The 21,580-nt window shown below is 40.5% G+C and overlaps 1 protein-coding gene across 1 annotated transcript in view; it reads right to left on the bottom strand.

The window, feature by feature from the left end:
- Positions 1-21,580, bottom strand: part of hbp1 (HMG-box transcription factor 1) — a 54,760-nt gene that overhangs the window by 21,440 nt on the left and 11,740 nt on the right. Inside the window, exons 3-8 of the mRNA XM_068004868.1 lie at positions 18,340-18,580; positions 7,135-7,267; positions 6,677-6,788; positions 6,369-6,484; positions 3,205-3,367; positions 2,937-3,081 (exon numbers count right to left, since the gene is read on the bottom strand). Coding sequence (XP_067860969.1) covers positions 2,937-3,081; positions 3,205-3,367; positions 6,369-6,484; positions 6,677-6,788; positions 7,135-7,267; positions 18,340-18,580 — 910 coding nt within the window. The remainder of the gene's footprint in view (positions 1-2,936; positions 3,082-3,204; positions 3,368-6,368; positions 6,485-6,676; positions 6,789-7,134; positions 7,268-18,339; positions 18,581-21,580) is intronic.

Here is a 21,580-nt window from a genome sequence, read left to right as displayed (position 1 = left end):
CAGGAGTTCCTCAGGGCAGTGTCCTAGGCCCAACCATCTTCAGTTGATTCACCAATGACCTTCCCTCTATCATTAGGTCAGAAATGGGGATGTTCGCCGATGATTGCAGTGTTCAGTTCCATTCGCAACTCCTCAGATAATGAAGCAGTCCGAGCCCGCATGCAGCAAGACCTGGACAACATCCAGGCTTGGGCTGATAAGCTGCAAGTAACATTCGCGCCAGACAAGTGCCAGGCAATGACCATCTCCAACGAGAGAATCTAACCACCTGCCCTTGACATTCAACGGCATTACCATCGCCGAATCCCCCATCATCAACATCGTGGGGGTCACCATTGACCAGAAACTTAACTGGACCAGCCATATAAATACTGTGGCTACAAGAGCAGGTCAGAGGCTGGGTATTCTGTGGCGAGTGACTCACTTCCTGACTCCCTAAAGCCTTTCCACCATCTACAAGGCATAAGTCAGGAGTGTGATGGAATACTCTCAACTTGCCTGGATGATGCTGCTCCAACAACACTCAAGGTCGACACCATCCAGGACAAAGTGGCCCGCTTGATTGGCACCCCATCCACCACCCTAAACGGTCACTCCCTCCACCACCGGTGCACAGTGGCTGAAGTGTGCATCATCCACAGGACGCACTGCAGCAACTCGCCAAGGCTTCTTCGACAGCACCTCCAAAACCCGCGACCTCTACTACCTAGAAGGACAACGGCAGCAGGCACATGGGAACAACACCACCTGCATGTTCCCTTCCAAGTCACACACCATCCCGACTTGGAAATATATCGCCGTTCCTCCGTCGTCGTTGGGTCAAAATCCCTACCTAATAGCACTGTGGAAGAATCTTCACCACATGGACTGCAGCGGTTCAAGAAGGCAGCTCACCACCACCTTCTCAAGGGCAATAAATGCTGGCCTTGCCAGCGACACCCACATTCCATGAACGAATAAAAAAAGAGGCATAGAGTACAAAAGCAAGGAAGTTATGTTGAACCTTTATAAAACACTGATTTGGCCACAACTGGAGTACTGTGTCCAATTCTGGGCACCACACTTTAGGAAGAACGTGAAGGCCTTAGAGAGGGTGCAGGAGAGATTTACTAGAATGGTCCAGGGATGAGGGACTTGTTACATGGAGAGACTGGAGAAGCTGGGGTTGTTCTCCTTAGAGAAGAGAAGGTCAAGAGGAGATTTGATTGAAGGGTTCAAAATCATGAAGGGTTTGGATAAACTAAATTACGAGAAACTGTTTCCATTGACGGAAGGGTCAAGAGCCAGAGGACACAGATTTAAGGTGATTGTCAAAAGAACCAAAGGCGACATGAGGAAAAACTTATTTTACACAGTGACTAGTTATGATCTGGAACGCGCTGCCTAAAAGGGCGGTGCAAGCAGATTCAATCATGGCTTTCAAAAAGTAATTGGATAAATGCTTGAAGGGAAAAAATTTGCAAGGCTATGGGGTAAGAGCAGGGGAATGGGAAAGGATTGCTCTTACAAAGAGCCGGCAAGGGCTCGATGGGCCAAATGGCCTCCTTCTGTGCTGTAACCATTCTATGAAAGGAAACGGCAGATGGAAGATGCAGTAAAGAGAGGCATGAACTAGAGGACTTCCAGAGAAGCCAATGGGGAGAGATGAGTGATACCAGGGCAGGAGACAGCAAGAAAAAAACAAGCATTTTAATTCATTTTGTGAATTTATTATTCTGTAATTGTATTCATAGTTCAACGGTCAGATATGTAGGTAACATTAGGATCTGGGAAGACTGAGCCAGAAGTGGGATAGTATTGGCAGTCTATGAGACAGAGAGAAGTCCAGTCTGACATGATCGTTCATGTCAATTGTGCCTGTATCTTCATTTTTATACATACACCAAAGGTTTACAGGGCTTTACCAAAGTGGCAACTATAAAATAGAGAAGAAATACACAAGGGCAAATAAAAATCTGAATTTAGAGAAATCTTAATTGAGAGATTATACTATTACTCCAAAAGCAAACATTCTGTTTCTGCTTTAAAAAGGATTCTTATTTTCTCGCTTGCCGTGGGTTTTCCTAAAATTACTCTGAGGCTGAGAGGAAAAGCAGATATTCGGATGCCAGGCTTCTGTTAATATTCCCCATAATTCAATTGTTAAAGTGTAAAAGAATAGCTTTAAGTTAATTGCCTGCTGATTTTCCCTCCTCTTCTGTGAGGAATTGCTCACCCTCTGCTTTGCAATTGTCTGATGACGCATGCCAAGATCATGAACTCAGCACATGGGGAAAACATTTGGTACAAACTTGCATCCTACCATTCTGTAGCACAGCATACTGCACCATCAATGCGTTGCATTACCAGCTTTACACATTTCCATACAAAGTAAGTGCACAGTTCTATAACTAAAGAATTATGACTTACTTTTAGCAGCAATGATAAGTCACTGCATCAACAAAACAAAAACAATCCAAATTACAGTAAGTAATCTTTGAACTGATCAAACCAAAGTACAACTAACACTGTGAAGGTCAAGGTACAGATTTTAGCTTTCTGAATATTTAAAATCTATCCTGCCTTTTGATTCCCAAAGGGCAACATTATACTTGATGTAAAACTTTGAAATTCCAGTGGTAGTGGAATTCCATCTGTATCTGATGACTACCTAGTCCCAATAAAACAAATGATTCAGAATTAAATATTGCATGAAGTCAGTCTCACTAATTATAGAAAAATGTCACTTTTAATATGTTATTGCAACTATATATTATATATTTACATGATATACAATATTCATGTTATCACACAGATACATTAGTCAATTATAATCATATAAATTATTTCTAGTGCAAGTCATTCTTTTTCTAAGATTTCATGATCCATTATATTAAAGCTAGAAACATTACCATTTGTATTTTTTTCTAAAATTCTAGTCAAATATATTTCCTCACCTCCTGAATGTGTCAAAAACTCCTGAATCATCAAAGTTGTTGGCATCTGGATGCCCGGGAGGTAGACAGACATCTCCAACTTCCATTTCACAACACGGAATTCCATGATGAACCACTGTTAAGCTGGGGTAAAAGGAAGACCAACCTGCATTTATTTAAAGAAAGAAAAAAAACCTGTATACCACATTTTGGCAGAAAAACAATTAATCTATATCATGCTGTTGGCAATGAGTAAATAAAATTACAATACTGATGGTATATTTCTGACCTTTATTTTTCACATAAAAGGGATGATCCAATCTGCACTCTACGATCATTTTGCCAACTTGCGACTTGCCAGGGTCAAAGGTTAATTTCAGTACTGAACGTCCAAAGGAAACTGCTTCTTCATGTGCCACTAACTTTAACCCTTCAGATCCATATCTATTTTTCTGTGGAACAAAACAAACATTAGTCAATTATAATCATATAAATTATTTCTAGTGCAAGTCATTCTTTTTCTAAGATTTCAGGATCCATTATATTAAAGTTGTTACCATTTGGCACCATACAAATGGTAAATGGTATATTAAATGTTTCAACATCACATATAGTCCACAAAAGACAGAGGGAAAATATTACCACAGTTCAGTATAGAAACATCTCCCACTCCTGAATACTCTTCCCCTCTGTGACAGTGCTCATTCAATGCTTTAATATGATTCCATGGGCACCACAGCCAAGTAGCCATTCTTCATGCGTGAGCTTAGGCAGTGAATGTGGTTAAGCTATTTAACTGTAAAGAACGTAAGTTGAATGCTGTAGAGCAAGAATCAGACCTGGGGCCTTCCTGGTTTGCATGGCTCAGTACACAAGTGATGCATATACTAATGAAATATTGTGAAAGCTTAAAGAAAATATTTGGTTGATGGGATTATATCTTTACAAAAAGTTTATTAAATCAGAAATATAAGTTACAAAATATATCCCAGAAAAATTATGAAAATGTAATTTGGTGTACTCACAATCCTAGAAGAGCAAAAATTGATTTTCAATCCTTGTAGGTTTACAGATTTTACATTACTAACATAATCTCTGGTTTCTAAAAACTTAGAAGATTATAAAGTAAACAAAACTCAATGCCCGATAGGGCGGCCACATTTTTTGGCACTCTGATTTTTCAGCAGGTCATCTTTTATTTTTTTTTAAAATGTTGAGCAAAAATATCTAGTCTTGGTGTGGGTCTCGGTTTTCCTCTCTATGCTTTGCTCTGATTGGTAGATGTGTCAATCAATGCACTGTCCTGGTAATTTCCACAATCAGGCTTACTTTGACAGAGAACGCACACAAAAATGAACAGAGAATTCCATGCTGGAGCGTGTGCAGTCTCTCCTGAAAGTCTCCAGCAGCAGCTGCCCTACAATGAAACCTCTTCCTGCTCGATCCCATTCTCTCAACAAGATCAGGGTTACTCTGTATGTTCTTCAAAGAACTGCATTATCAAACAGCTATGTGTCAATATGCATTTTTATTTTCAAAATAATAGATGGATTTTTTTATTTTTTAACTTCCACCCCAAAACCTTCCCCCCCACCCACCCCGCCACCCCCTCAGCTGGAAACTGGTCTGAGAGATAGAACATTTCTAATAGCAAATTGATCTCATCCTTCTGGCCCATTTGAAAATAAAATGCATGTAACTTGGCCTTAGAATACCTGAAGGAGTGGTAAACTGATGCGAACTGACAATCCCATGTTAATGTGCTTCAGTCGTGGAGTCACTAATGATGTTGAAGACAAAAATCTGATTTAAGGGCAGCAGTTTGACCTAGTTTGTTCCCTTGAGGAAACGGGAGGGTACTGAAGATTAAAGATGCTATGGATCATCTTTCTCCATACCACCCCCACCACCATATGAGGCTGACCAGTTTACAAGAGTATTTGTTTTATTTATATATATATATTTTCATATTTCTCTGACAAGCCAAAAATATTAACTATTACCATACTGATGGGAAGTTATGTTCTGCCGGCAGTTTTACTGTTGTGCTGCAGTACTTGCTGAGTATAACAGCCAATAAAAACTCATCGGGCCCAATCCTGTCTGGTTTTAGGCTTAGCAAAACATGGCAATGCTAGTGCCATCTTGACAGGGTAGATACTGAGAGGCTGATTCCCCCAGCTGGACAGTCTAGAACTAGGGGGCACAGTCTCAGGATAATGGGTCAGACATTTAGGACCAAGATGAGGAAGAATTTCTTCACTCAGAAGGTTGTGAATCTTTGGAATTCTCTACCCCAAAGGGCTGTGGATGCTCAGTCTTTGAGTATATTCAAGAATGAGACCGATAGATTTTTGGACACTAAGGGAATCAAGGGATATGGGGGAATCGGGTGGAAAAGTGGAGTTGAGGTCGAAGATCAGCCATGATCTTACTGAATGGCGGAGCAGGCTTGAGGGGCTGTATGGCCTACTCCTGCTCCTATTTCTTATGTTCTCATCACAAAGACCACCTACTTTCACCACCGTAACATTGCCTGTCTCCTCTCTTGCTTCAGCCCATTTGCTGCTGAAACCCTCATTCATGCTTTTGTTACCTCCAGACATGATTATTTTAGAGCTCTAGTGTGGCTGAAAATATACAGAAAACACTTAAAGGGCAAGGCAATTCCTGGGAAGTACTTTCTGTTCAAAAGTACACTCCCCAGCTATGCCTAAGAAACATATAGTGATAAAAAAGACTAGCAGATCTCCCATAGCACTCTCACATTAGGTTAGGATAATATGTCTTATAATGACCGAAGCATTGTATAATGTGACACACAATGCTAAAGTGCAGCTGTGGGTAACTTAATATGTCCCTTTAAGATCATGACGTATTAACTGCTATGGTCTCCTGGAGCAACTGGAGGCAAATCATTCCTAGGCAGATGCTCATGTCAATTAGAGGTCAGACTGGCTTGCTTTCTTTACATATACTTTTAAGTGATACCCCTGAAGTCAATTACTGCATGATCTCTTGAGTTTTTCAGTGTTGTGATGTGCCAATAAATCATCCCTCTTTCCTGACCTTGGTCTAGTGAACCTAGAAATGAAACATTCTAGAAGGTGTCTAGAACAATCTACTTTTTCATAATAGTTCATGTGTATGCAGAGCAACAAGGACCAAGACTTATGGAGTCCTTCATAGCCTGCCAGTTAGGGGCAGAGAACTTTGAAGTCTTTTCCCAATACAAATTGGAGATGGTCTAGACCAAATAAATACTTCCTCACACCCTTTTCTTCCAAGATATTGTCATGTCCTTTAAACTAAAATACCAATGCTTGAATATTCTCCAGTAGAACATTAATAAATTATGCACACATTTTCCACTAATAGAATACAGTGATGCTGTATTTTATTTAATTTACATAAATTCTAAAATTTAACACAAAACAAGCAAAAGACGGCCACCTTTTGTGCATGGCTTTTCAAGGCTTTTTCATCCTCACTCTTAATTTCCAGTTTTGCAAATTCTTCAACATCCTGCCAGTTTGCATTATCACCCTTCTGGAAGCGCAGACGTGTCCCTACAACAGCAAGTAACAGTAGTTTACACACAAGTAGAAATTCTGGAATGTGCATTATACATTTATCTAATATACAAAAAAAAGTAGCTACTAAAATGATACACCATTCTCATGTCCAACACTGATAATATGACTATTCCTACAACATGACAACAAAAGTTTTAACTTTAATAAATCATTGTATAGCCATACCTTTCATGAAACAGTTCCATGCAGTTTGTGGCCATGAGTGGGACCAGCCAAGTTCATCATCATCTGACAGAGATGACAAACAAAAGATGTCTGACTCTGATTCACTACTTACCTGTTGCAAAATAAAGCAGAAATTATTATTCTTTCGCTAGCTCCACAAGTGAACATAAAAATCAATGGAAGAAACAAGAATATACTGATGTCATGCACTTTCCCGTCTAACTGATTTTTAGGGTATTTTAATTGCTGGGTAAAATCAATTCTCAGTTCAAATGAGATAGCTATCCCAGACAGCTGAATATATATGCCCTTCAAGAATTATAATGAACAGAACTGGTAATCAGCATGAATCTGAAAAGTTCACATCGTCAATACTACTACTTCTCTTTCCTAAATAGGCAAAGCAATAAAAAGACAAATATTTACAAATTAAGTCTGATTCTGTTAAATAAACATACCCTTTCGCGTTTTATAGTGGTCTGTTCTTCCCAATGACTTGTGGAGAGGCTAGTTTCACTTTCTGAGAGTGTTGGAGGAGGACGAGCATAGGAATGTAAACTTTTACTTGTGGCCACTATATGCACTGGAGATCTGTAGAAACAAAATGTAAATGTAACAATATACTGAAATTTAAATGTACAGGGTGGCTTACTCTCGAGTAAATACAGTAGACTTTGTTGGTGCAAAGTTGCAACTCCCATTAAAATGAATGGAGCCATTCTGGGACACGGGTGGCTCCTCCCTAAAACTGATGCTACCAGGGTGGAAGGAAAAAAGATCTGAAATAGCAGATTTTATCAGGGCAGGGAATTCAATGATTCCTTTTGTATTAAAAAAAATAATAAAATATTACCTTTTTTAACATCGACATCAGGAAGTACTTTGAACCAATGAATGTTTTACTTACCTCACTGCAATGAAAACTGGCATTCAAAAAAAGTCTACATTTTTATTGAGTAACTTTCCTCACTATAAAATGGGGAAATACTCTAAATAAAAAATAGTCGCCTTGACCAAAGGCTGTAAAACTGGGGTGTGGGGTGCATCTGGGAGTTTACGAAGTAATTAGATTTGTGTCTGCTTGGAGCCAAGAATACTTCACACCTTAAGCAGTGTCTTGAGAACTCTATTCTACATTCTTTCTGTACTTGTTGACTTATTAGCATGTTTTTTTTCTGTTGCTGTATACTAATTTTTTTAAAATTCTGCTTCATTTAAGTAGCTGACACTGGCATTTGTAAGTTAGAACAGGGGTCTCTGGTCATGTCTCAATATATGCAGGGGGTCCTCCATACAGTAAAGTTTGAAAACCACTGCTGTAGACTCATGTTTCCCCTTAGGTAACATGGCCACGGTAATTATGATTACTGTTCATTTTGTAAAAAATGTTGAATGAAGTGAAAGCCATTCAACTTGTTCTATCTACTGGATCGGCAATATCGTCAACTACTGTCAATTGTCATTTTCAGATTCAGTCACTTCCCAAACTACAACCCTTTGATATCTCGAACAATTCCATAGACTCAATATTCCTTCATCAGGTAATAGTTCACTACAAAAGTTAAAGAGGAAGTATATTTTATTAAACTGTCCAATAATTCTCCAACATTATATAAGATATTAGATATCTGTGCACTTACTGGTGTCCTTCAGTCACCCCTCGCAACTGTGTTGAGCTGCTTGTTGAGCTCCTATTCGACCCCGAGATGAGCTTCCGACCATATATCCACTCCACCACCAAGACCGCCTACTTCCACCTCCATAACACTGTCCACCTCCGCCCCTGTCTCAGCTCATCTGCTGCTGAAACCGTCAGCCATGCCTTTGTTACCTCTAGACTTGACTGTTCCAATGCTCTCCTGGCCCGCCTTCCATCTTCCACCCTCCATAAGCTCAAGCTCATCCAAAACTCTGCTGCCCACATCCTAACTCGTACAAAGTCTGGGTCACCCATCACCCGTGCGCGTTGACCTACAATGGCTCCTAGTCCGGCAACGCCTCAATTTTAAAATTCTCATCCTTGTTTTCAAATCCCTCCAGGCCTCATCCCTCCTCATCTCTGTAACCTCCTCCAGCCCTACCACCCTCCGAGATCTCTGCACTCCTCCAATTCTTGCCTCTTGCGCATCCCCGATTTGAGTTGCTCCATTGGTGGTCGTGCCTTCAGCTGCCTAGGCCCTAATTCCGTAACCTTCTCTGCCTTTCTCTCCTCCTTTAAGACGCTCCTTAAAACCTACCTCTTTGACCAAGCTTTTGGTCACCTATCCTAATATCTCCTTATTTGGCTCAGTGTCAAATTCTGTTTGAAAATCACTCATGTGAAGCGCCTTGGGACGTTTTACGACGTTAAAGGCGCTATATAAATGCAAGCTGTTGCTGCTGTTGTTTTTAGAGAGGCAGCATGGAAACAGGCATTTTTTGTATATAACTCCGTTTTATCTGGGAGTGCTGCCCTCAACCTACTGACCCCATTCAAATATCACACTACTTCATTGCCATTGCTTATAACAGCCTCACATTAGGTGAATACTTTTGGTGAGTGGTCAATAATTAAAGGCTGACCCTTTTCCATCTTAGCTAATAGACACCCATTATTAAATACAAATTTCATGTATTAACATACATCAACTTACATTTATCCACATTAAATTCCACCAGTCATTTTTTACTCCAGCCACTTAATTTATCCAGATCACTTTGGCTAGTCAGATAGTCAAAAAGGGTGATGTCACGTGATAATATTGGTTTTCTAAACATACACTCTTCCATATGTTTTAAGAATAGTAAAAAAAAAAGGAACCTAGGCAAGATTGCAGAAAAGGCTGAGAAGTATTCATAATTATGAGGGGTTTTGATAAGGTAAATCAGGAAAAACTGATTGGTAACCAGAGAGCATAAATTTAAGATTATCCCTAAAAGAACTAAAGGAAATGTTAGGAGAAACAGTTTTTTTTAAAAAAGCAGATGGTTGTTAAGACATAGAATCCCCTCCCGAAAACAATGGTAGAAGCAGAACCCGTAATAGCTTTTAAAAGGGAAGTGGATAAATATTTGAAAAAGAAAAATTTTTAAAGGGTAAGGGAATGGGACTAAGTGGATAATTCTTACATGGAGCCAGCACAGGTGTAATAGACCAAACAGCCTCCTACTGTGCTGTAAAATTCTATGATTACTGATAAATAATGTGCATTTACGCTTTTACTTTAATTCCAGTTACCTGCAATGCATTTGTAGCCAGGATTTTTGTTAAATAAGTAAATGCATTTGCCTTCATTCCTGTAGAATTCAAAAGCTCTATAAAAGTAGTTTAAGAGTTTTAGCCTATCTTTTAATCACCAATCATGTGATGCCAATGGATCAGTGTAAACCATTCCTACTGGTTTATTGTAATTTATTTTCTTCAAAATGGGAATCTGAATTGTGCAATAAAAATGACATGCTTATTAAACCTACAGTAATATATCTGTTTAAAAGTGACATTGCATGTAATAAACGGGATTAGTTAAACAATTAGAAGCAGAGAAGATTAAGGGGAGACCTAATAGAGGTATTCAAAATTATGAGGATTTTTTATTTTTAAGAGCAGGTAGGGAGAAACTGTTTACTCTGGCAAGTGAGTTGGTAACCAGAGGTCATAGATTTAAAATAATTGGCAAAAGAACTAGAGGGGAAATGAGGAGAACTTTTCTCACAGAGGGTTGTTAAGATCTGGAACACACTATCCGAAAGGGTGGTGGAATCAGATTCCATAGGCACTTTCAAAAGGCAATTAGACATTTACTTGAAGAGGACTAAGTTGCAGGGTTATGGGGAAAAAGCTGGGATGTGCAACTAAGTTGGACAGCTCTTTCAAAGAGCCAGCACAGGGATGACAGGCCAAATGGTCTCCTTCAAAGATTTGTGAATATGCACCACAGGTCCCTCTGCTCTTGCACCTTCCTCAAAATAGTATCATTTAGATTATACTGTCTCTCCATGTTGTTCCTTCCATGATGCATCACTTCACACTTAACGGCATTAAATTGCAATGTCTGCCCATTTCACCAGTCTGAATATGTCCTCCTGAAGTCTGCTACGATCCTGCTCATTATTTACTACGCTACCAAGTTTTGTATCAACCACAAACTTCAAAATTGTACTCCCTATACCCAAGTCTTATTTATACATAAGAAAAGCAATGGTCCTAATACTGACCCCTGGGGGACACCACTGCATTCTTCTCTCCAGTCAGAAAAATACCTGTTCACCACTACTCTATACCTCCTATCTCTCAGCCAATGACATACCCAAGTTACCACTGTCCCTTTAATACCATGTTCTTCTATTTTCCAAATATGTCTGTTATGCAGTAGTTTATTAAATGCCTTTTGAAAGTCCATATATACATCTACTGTGCTACCTTCATCAAACCTCTCTGTTACTTCATCAAAGAACTCAATCAGGTGAGTCAGACACAATTTGCCTTTAACAAATTCATGCTGCCTGTCCCTTATTAAACCATGCTTCTCCAAGTGAGAATTAATTTTGTCCTTGACAATGGTCTCTAGCAGTTTTCCCACCACTGACATTAGACTGATAGGCCTGCAGTTACCAGGTTTATCCCTCTCCCTTTTTTTGAACAGGGGTGTAACATTTGCAATCCTCCAGTCCTTTGGCACACTGCCATATCCAAGGAGGATTGAAAGATTGTGGTCAGAGCTTCTGCTATCTCCACCCTAGCTTCCCTCAGCAATCTAGAATGCATCTCATCTGGACCAGGTGACTTGTTAACTATTTAGCACCAACTTTCTATCTATTTTTATCCATAGAGTCATAGTCATAGAGTTATACAGCACGGATAGAGGCCCTTCGGCCCATCGTGTCCGCGCCGGCCATCAAGCCCTGTCTACTCTAATCCCTTGTATGCTATGGCATTTCAAGTGCTCATCCAAATGCTTCTTGAATGTTGTGAGGGTTCCTGCCTCCACAACCCTTTCAGGCAGTGAGTTCCAGACTCCAACCACCCTCTGGGTGAAAAAGTTCTTTCTCAAATCCCCTCTAAACCTCCCGCCTTTTACCTTGAATCTATGTCCCCTTGTTATAGAACCCTCAACGAAGGGAAAAAGCTCCTTAGTATCCATCCTATCTGTGCCCCTCATAATTTTGTACACCTCAATCATGTCCCCCCTCAGCCTCCTCTGCTCCAAGGAAAACAAACCCAATCTTCCCAGTCTCTCTTCATAGCTGAAGCGCTCCAACCCTGGTAACATCCTGGTGAATCTCCTCTGCACCCTCTCCAAAGCGATCACATCCTTCCTGTAGTGTGGCGACCAGAACTGCACACAGTACTCCAGCTGTGGCCTAACCAGTGTTTTATACAGCTCCATCATAACCTCCTTGCTCTTATATTCTATGCCTCGGCTAATAAAGGCAAGTATCCCATATGCCTTCTTTACCACCTTATCTACCTGTTCCGCCGCCTTCAGGGATCTGTGAACTTGCGCACCAAGATCCCTCTGACCCTCTGTCTTGCCTAGGGTCCTCCCATTCATTGTGTATTCCCTTGCCTTGTTAGTCCCTCCAAAGTGCATCACCTCGCACTTTTCCGGGTTAAATTCCATTTGCCACTGTTCCGCCCATCTGACCAACCCATCTATATCGTCCTGCAGACTGAGGCTATCCTCCTCGCTATTTACCACCCTACCAATTTTTGTATCATCAGCGAACTTACTGATCATACCTTTTACATTCATATCCAAGTCATTAATGTAGACCACAAACAGCAAGGGACCCAGCACCGATCCCTGTGGTACCCCACTGGCCACAGGCTTCCAGTCACAAAAACAACCTTCGACCATCACCCTCTGCCTTCTGCCACTAAGCCAATTTTGTATCCAAAGTGCCAAGGCACCCTGGATTCCATGGGCTCGTACCTTCTTGACCAGTCTCCTGTGGGGGACTTTCTACATGCTGGCTCAAAAAGCTCTCCTGGATGCACGTTAAGAATTTTGTACCCTCTAAGCCTTTTACACTCTGAGTATCCCAGTTAATATTGGGGAAGTTGAAATCCCCCACTATTATTACCCTATTATTTGCACAATTTTCTGAGATTTGCCTACATATCTGTTCCTCTATCTCCCCCTGACTGTTTGGGGGCCTATAGTACACTCCCATCAAAGTGCTTGCCCCCTTTTTGTTTTTAAGCTCCACCCATATGGCCTCATTAGAGGAACCTGCTAATAGATCATCCCTCCTTATGGCAGTAATTGATTCTTTAATTAATATTGCGACCCCCCCTCCTCTTATACTTCCCCCTCTGTCTCGCCTGAAGATTCTGTACCCCGGAATATTGAGCTGCCAGTCTTGCCCCTCCCTCAACCATGTCTCTGTGACAGCAACAATATCATACTCCCATGTGTTTATCAACACCTTCAGTTCATCCACCTTATTCGCAAGACTCCTTGCATTAAAATAGATGCCATCCAGCCTTGCCCTCACATATTTGCCCTGTCTTCCAAGCTGACTTGTTTTTTTCTCTATATTTGGCTGCACATCACCCCCTATTGTAGCTCCACTCTGTATCCCATCCAATCCAATAAGTCTACTCCCCCCACCTCTACTGTGACATTAACTTCATCTTCTTTTGTGAAGCCAGATGCAAAGTCTCAGTCAATGCCTCAGTCATGCCCTCTGCCTCCACAAGATTTCCTTTTTTGTCCCTAATCGGCCCTTCCATTCGTTTAACTATCCTTTTATTTTTTATATGTTTCTAAAAGATTTTTGGATTCCCTTTTATGTTACCCGCCAATCTTTTTTCATACTCTCTCTCTCTTTGCCCTTCTTGTATCCTTTTTCAATTTCCCCCTGCACTCTCTGTATTCTGCCTGGTTTTTGACCTGACATGTCATAAACCTGCTTTTTCTGTTTTATTTTAACCTCTATTTCCTATGTCATCCAGAGCACTCTGGCTTTGGATGCCCCATCTTTCCTCTGCATGGGAATATGCTTGGTTTGTATCCAAACTATCTCCACCTTGAAGGCCTGCCATTGCTCACTTACTGTTTTCCTGGGCAATCTTTGTTTCCAGTCCACTTGTGCTAGATCCTTTCTCAAATCACTGAAATTGGCTCTCTTCCAGTTGGGTATTTTTACCGTTGATTTTTCTTTGTCCCTTTCCACAAATACTTGAAACCTAATTATATTATGATCACTATTACCCAGATGTTCTCCCACTAAAACACACTCCACTTGCCATACTTCATTCCCCATAACTAAATCCAGCATCTCTGCTAATGCGTCCTAGTGCCCACCCCCCTGCCAATTTAGTTTAAACCCTCCCCCACAGCACTAGTTAACCTTCCCGTGAGGACACTGGCCTCAGCCCTTAATTATAATTAAGTTGTAGTTAATGAATTCCACTTAAAAGCATAAAAAAAATTAATAACATGTCACATTTACAGCATTAAGAAAAAGGAAAATATTTCATGTGGTTCCTTGAAACAATAGGAAGTTGATAACTCAAAAAAGGTATGGGGCCTCAGCCTCATTTATTACGTCAATATTTTTAAGCAGGCAAATTGGAGATCTGTAAGATGATGTGAACGACTTATAGAAATGTCATATTATATTCAACGGGCACACTAATACTTTGTAGTTCACAAAAACAATATTTCATACCAATGAAAAATTATCTATGTTCAGTATGATTTTCCTCATACCACCTAGAAGGACAAGGGCTGCAGGCACAGGGGAACAACACCACCTGCACGTTCCCCTCCAAGTCACACACCATCCCGACTTGGAAATATATCGTTGTTCCTTCATTGTCGCTGGGTCAAAATCCTGGAACTCCCTACCTAACAGCACTGTGGGAGAACCTTCACCACACGGACTGCAGCGGTTCAAGGCGGCGGCTCACCACCACCTTCTCAAGGGCAATTAGGGATGGGCAATAAATGCTGGCCTCACCAGTGACACCCACATCCCATGAACGAATAAAAAAAAATTCCCATTCAATACACTGCAACACAAACACATTATGCTATGCACAGGAGCGAAGGGAAGTAAAAACGCTGGGAGCATGTTCCCAAATATATGTTGTCCTCAGCACTCAAGACTAATGTTTCATTGAAAGCTAGCAAGCACATGTCTCCAGAAACTGCCTTCTGATAACCTCAAACAGAACTCTTTGCATGCTGGCTCAAGTAACTGCTACTTAAGTGGAATGCGCTCTGACTTTTCCTGGTGTGTTCTGCACTGCCCTGCCAGAGGATAATACAGGAGATGCATTCCACAACCAATCTGCTAACTTTTATTTGGCAATAAGCTTAATCAAAGTTATGTGTCTATATGAAATAAGCAATTACTGATGTTACTTCAAATCTTTGGCACTGTGTGCACAGAAAGCTAAATCTCTATGCACATCAGCCAAGTGATAATTCCTTTTAAACAGAAAAAATGTAAGGTGGAGGATAAAGCACTGCAATATCCTGAGACAAATGAAATTAGGATACAATTTTGGCAAAAATATGGAATCTGCCATTTCTGAAGACCACAATCCTTCATTCCTCATATGCTTGTACCTTCTCTGTCAGATAAAAGTGTTGAATTCTACCAATAGTTTGGACATCCCATTCCAACAATTCCTCAAAATTTCAGGAATTCCTACTTAAAATACAATGGGTAGCTGTGACCTAAGCATCTGTGACGATACCCCATTGGTCCAAATACAATTGTAAGCAGCATCCTATCCCATCCACCCCACAAAAGTCCCTTGAGATAGGAGAATGAAAGGGGAGGAAGTTGCTACTGTTGAGAGTAGAGCATAATTACTTTCAACATGGTACTTTTTTGAACATATTACCCCCCCCAACCCCCCAAAAAAATTGGCTATTCCCAAGGTGCTGAAGTCCCTCATCACTTCCTGTAGATTTAATATCTTTGGTGTCAGATTTGCCTATCTGTACCATAACAGGATGTCACTTCCAGGAGCACTTCCACCTCTTTGCCAGAAATGTCATAATCAAGCAGCAACTTGATCTATAAGTCAGCATGGAGACCCAAATACATAGATAAATATGACAGTGAACCAGGATATCATGGACACAAATCATGTTCTAAGTATAGGACATCCACCACATTGCTCCTGCAAAGAAGTCTGAATGATTTCCTCAATCCACTGAAAGCTGTACTATTCAAACCATAGACTTTACATCCAGGTTGGCCTTTTGTGTTAAGGACCCTGCCAAGTGAGCTTGGAAGCAACTCAAATGCATCCCGAGAGTATCCTGAAAGAAGTTTTTCTTCCGAGTTGATCCAACAGGAACACCTTTCTTGCCCTGGGGTTGTGTCTCTCCAAATTTATACCATGCATGAAAGACAACTGAATAATCTGCCAGGGTATAACGTGTAGGATGTCCAGGCTTTGAAAACTTGTAAAAGTGCCTACATAACAGCTTTCACTGCAATCTAAAAGTAATTCACTGTATGTGAAGTGCATTGGGACATTTCTGAGAGAAATGTAAGGTCACTATATAAATGCAAGACTTTCTTTTATTCTACTACAGCAGGAAAAATTTGACTAGCCCCGATCTATTAACCCCACGTCGTGGCCCATAAGCCCTCGACAGGGGTGTTGGAGTCTGAACCTCAATATCATAGCCAACTTTCACAATGTATAGCTGAAATTTATATCTGAAACTCTACATTTATAATGTATCTAACTGTACTTTAGAAGTTATTTGTTTTTTTTCAAGATTAGTATCTTTATTGTCATTATAAGAACCCTATTGTGTTTTTGATGAACATCTGTGCTCATCAAGCTGAGAGATGTCAGTAACAGGGAATGTAATTTCCCACCCCCCACTTAGGGCATTCAAAGGTCATAAGGATGGCATGCACCAGCTTTCTTTTTGGTCTGTATGTGAAAGTCATAGAGTCAAAGTGCCAATCTGTACCAAATTGTGGGAAGTTTAGTGCTCTGGGCCCATGCCCATTTGAAATTCAATTTCACTAAAGCCTTGCAACCACCAGAGAAAAGCCTTCATCCCATTATTGTGATCTGGATCTGGACAGTCTGCTAACCTGTTATGCTGCCCTGGCCATTTTCTCATACTTTGTTAATAAAAATATAAATACAGTAAAATGAATAGTCAAAGGAAAGAGTGGCACAGATTAGGCCTGGGCTTAAAATGAGAAAAATTAAAATTTACAGGTCACCTTTAGAAACATACAAAATATCATGATTGTTCAATGCAGTCTTATGTACTACTTATACTTTGAACTGTACTACAACTGAACTGAAGAAAATAATCTAATACGCTCACGTACTGTAACCATTTCATAGAAAGACCAGGAGGAAGAGGTCAAGAGCACTGTTCCCTCTAAGCTGCGCGCGTGCATGGCCGCGCAGCAGTCTGTTGTGGGCCGCGCACTTAAACATTCCATCCGCGCACCAAACCAGTGCTCTCAGCCCATCTCGCACTCACCAGTGCATGGACCCCAGGCCCTTCTCCAGCTCTGCCTCCCCGGTCCCCAGGCGGGCTGCTCTGACTCTGGTGCTGGGGAGTGTCTGGAGATCAGACTGCCTGATCCCGCGCCTCCGGCCCCAGTCGCCGCATTGTTTACCACGTTGCTAGGAAACGCAGTCACCAAGCAGCTGATTGGCTGCGCGGAAACCAGACCAGGAAGTAAAATCGAAACCGATGCGTTTGTCAGTGGGTGGAGGCGCCTGGTCTCTGGCCAATCAGAGACCAGGCGCCTCCACCCAATCAATCAATCAGAGACCAGGCGCCTCCACCCAATCAGAGACCAGGCGCCTCCACACAGATGAGGGTTCCATACAAAGAGGCAGCCAAAACTAATGAGACCTGCAAGATGCACAATTGGAATGCAATAATTTTTTAAAACCCTGCTGAGGATTCAATGGGGGGAGGGCGTGGGGGGCGGAAGAGAGAGGGGGGAGCTTTAATTAAACTGTTCCCAATCCCCAAATTCACACTAACTGATTTGACAGCTGTTTTGTATTTGACTCAATTTAAAAATTCTGACTGCACACGATTTATTTCTGTTTGAATCAGAGTCATTAAGCTGATTCACCAAAAAGCTGATTGGAATCGTTCCCATCAGATACTTTTTAATAAAATATAACAAGACTGGTGTGCTCAATCTTAGTGCAACTTAAGAAACCCATTTCATAAATTATATAAATTTATCAGCAAATATAACATTAAATTGTTACAATTATCCATTATTTTGTACATTTGTTCTGTTTGCTATTTACCCTAAATAATGTTTTCTAAAAAGGTGTTCTATTTAAAGTTGTGATTTTTTTTGTTAAAATGGTGGCGCAAACAGCCTTTATATCTGTGCACAAACCCAAATTCATTCCGCATATGACCGAAAAAAATTAGAGGAACTTTGGTCAAGAGCCCTCTATAGGCATGGGGGTAGTGGAGATAAGGGGAAAGAAAGTAATGGCCAAATAAATTATAAAATAACATCAGGTATTGGTATTTACAATGTCCACATTTTGCTACAGATAATTTGACAAAGTGTGAATTGCAGACATTGTAAATGTTAAGCACATTAACAGTGAGTGTTGGCAATTCTGTTCAATAGCAGCATTCATACATCTTCAGTCATTACAAAGTTGTTCCTCAGACTGAAATGGCATTTACACAAACCTGTTGTAAAATGTGCACTGCATGAGAGGACTTTGTGGACTAGTGGCTATATTAGCCAGTTCAGTCAGCCAATTCACACCAGAATCACTGGTGAAAGATGGCAAGGCACTGTCAGGTGAGCTAGAGGTACACATTGTTTGAGTAGACCTCAGGTATTCTTGATGAGACACTCCACTTCTAAGTTGGAAGGCTGAAGGTATGGCTCTGTCTGTCTCTACAGCTCTCAGTTCTGGAAGATCATCTAGAAAACAAGGAACATTCAGAAACTCAAAATGCACTTTTGTTAAGATCTGCAAAAGAAATGAAGTTTCTAGGTTATGTCTAATGTTAAGAGATTGGAGTTCTGAAGGTAATTTGAATTAATAGTTAACCATCAGAATAGTGCATTATCTGGCACGCAAAGATGCCTCAATCTTAAAAACACTCAGAACTGTAGGAGCGATTCTACAATTGCATGCTCACAGAAAGCAGAGGTCAGAGGTAGGGCTGCAATATTAGAACCTCAATTCTCCTACCCATGTTTCCTGCAAGTGTGGCTTCCGGCTGGGAGTATAGAATCACCCCCATCATCTGCACTGCTAAAGAAGTAGAACTGCCACGTCTAACAAATGCTGAAGCAGCTCAGTGGGTCGAATAGCCTACTCTTGTCCTGGTGTTAAGCACAGACTTTTAAAAACAACAGCATTATGACGACATTTTGGCTCAAACGTGGAGAAAAGAAAGTGAATATTTTCCAGTTAATGTATCCAGAGGATTGTTAGAAAATCTAGCAATCATAATCTTGATTTCCATGATGCAACATAATTTCCTAATATCACTATACTGTAAGTTATGCTGACTACAATAAGCTCCACAAAGTAACTACAAGCTCAAATCTTGACATTTGAAATACTACAAAATATCAATACATTTTTGTAAACATCAAGCACACAGAGTCCAATCCCAACATCAGAAATAAAGGGCAACCCTTAAATTGCATTTATGTTGTACTATTTGTCTGAAGACATTTTCATATTGTGAATTAGTGTAATCCAGGTCCTGGGAGAGCAACACCAAAACAACCTGTCACTCTCATGTTTTTACTATGGACGTCTGCCACCAGACTCCTGCAGACTGACTGGATCCACAGATGGGGTAATACTGTTGGCAGATTAGGAGAACCATGAAATATTAATTTCTCACTGTTGCCGAACAAGGCAGGTTGTATGGTTTACATTTGGGACTGCTGTTGACTGCCTATCAGGAGTTAAAGGAACCACAGGACTATAAAAGGCGCCTCGGAAGGACAGGCAAAAGTGAGAGTTGCAGGCAACAAGAGCCATTATAGTGCCTGACTATAATTTGCATTCTCCAATAAGGGAGCTCTGTAAATGCTTGCTTACACTTTGCTGGGAGTGTCTATTTTCTCAATAACAAAAGACTGTGCTTAAGATTATGAAGTCTCCAGGATCTCCAATGACTGCCTGAGCCTGATACTGAGGGGTAGATATCCCTTCAATAGAAATTAAAATCGGACGATTTCTATAACGAGCAGCTGACCATGGCCCAGTTTTACGTCCAGATGGCAAGTTCAAAATCTATCTCCCTCAGTGTCAAGGTCATGCAGTGAGACAGCATCCTTGGATTGGCCGGGGGGGGGGGGGGGGCGGGGAGATAGAGAAAGAACACAGAAAGCGAGCTCATATTGCTGATTTCTAGAGTCAGATGGGGCATGATTCCAGAATTGTGCTGCCACTTTTGTGTTAACGCTTAGTGTCATAATGCAGTAATAATTGTCACTGATGAAGTGGAGCCAAGCAATGGACGTAAAGCTTTTGCTAAAGGAGGCAATAAAGACTGCCATAGCCTTCTGTACCAATGATAATTGACTTCCAGTGATGAACTCCAAGCAAACTTTGCACAAAGCTAAGAATGTTCACTTAAAATCCAGCACAACCAAGGAATTTTTCAATATATTGGTAGCAATGATTTTGAATTGTAGATTTTAAATTTAGCCCTATGCTCAGGGCCAAGTGTTCAGTTAAGATCTATAAATGCCAAAGCAGAACTATACCCAGATGTACAGATGAGTTGTGACGAAAGGTCATCTACCTGAAACATTAACTCTCTTTCTCTCTCCACAGATGCTACCTGACCTGCTGAGTATTTCCAGCATTTTCTGTTTTTTTTTCAAATTTCCAGCATCTGCAGTATTTTGCTTTTATGTACAGATGAAAAGGTAGGTCAGCCCATCGGTTCATTTTACCAATTTATCTGGAGGCTCCCTGGATCTATACTGTCCAGTAATTTTTCAAGATCGCTTCCCAGTGGGAATGGTCCTCCCAGATCCTCAGGGAGAACGTATGCATCTTGATTGCAAGTATGAAAGTTCTGTAGCTATCACTCCAATATTTAAAAAAATGCTTGCCAATATTTGGAATGCTATTTAAATCTGGATAGAGACATTCACAGAGTACATTTTTTCTCAAGCTTTGGCATAGTGGAGCTAAAGAGCTACGTCTGAAGCTAGTAACAAGGAAAAGAACTTATTACTCCAAGAGACGTGCCTTAAATTGCACAAGAGGGGTCACGTGGATGGGATTCAAACATTTATCTATGATCACAAACTTCGTAGTGAAACAAAGTTGTTCATGTTATCCTCTCCATTCCTGACCTGAGCTTATCATAGTAGTTTGTAGAGGAAGCAAATGAAACGATGGAATATAAGTCTGTACTTAACAGTAGATGTAGGCTGTCCAGAAAGCAGAACTTCAATTGGGTCTCCTGGCAGTAATATCAACAATTGGAGAGGTTTATTAACCCTAATAATTTAGGTAGGTATAGCTCTTTACAGCATATCCTGAAGTGCTTGGAAATCAGAGATGTTGATTGCTATTTGATGAGATCTGTTAAAGCCATCTCCATGAGTCAAGATCTTGAAGTGTAAAAATCAAGGAGTGCCTTACTTTTACCATTAATTAAATAGGGACATTAACCCAAATATCTCATAATTGACATGTAATGAATGAAAAAATGCAGGAAAAGTTATTTTAATGATCGAGATCAGCCAATCATGCTAATTTTGTTTATTGATATGTATTTTGAATCAAGGCTTGATCAAATTCTAATTTTGGTTAAGTCAATTCATGGAAGTTGTTAAAGGCACAAAATATTTTAAGAGCCAGATTTCTGTCCAAAGGTGAGAAAGTTTTACATTGATTTGGAAGGAAAAGAATAGTTTTAGCAATATGCAGTCTTTGTG

This window comes from Heptranchias perlo, chromosome 24 (genome assembly GCF_035084215.1).
Source record: "Heptranchias perlo isolate sHepPer1 chromosome 24, sHepPer1.hap1, whole genome shotgun sequence".
NCBI classification, from domain to species: domain Eukaryota; kingdom Metazoa; phylum Chordata; class Chondrichthyes; order Hexanchiformes; family Hexanchidae; genus Heptranchias; species Heptranchias perlo.
This window is presented reverse-complemented; position numbering and strand designations above follow the sequence as displayed.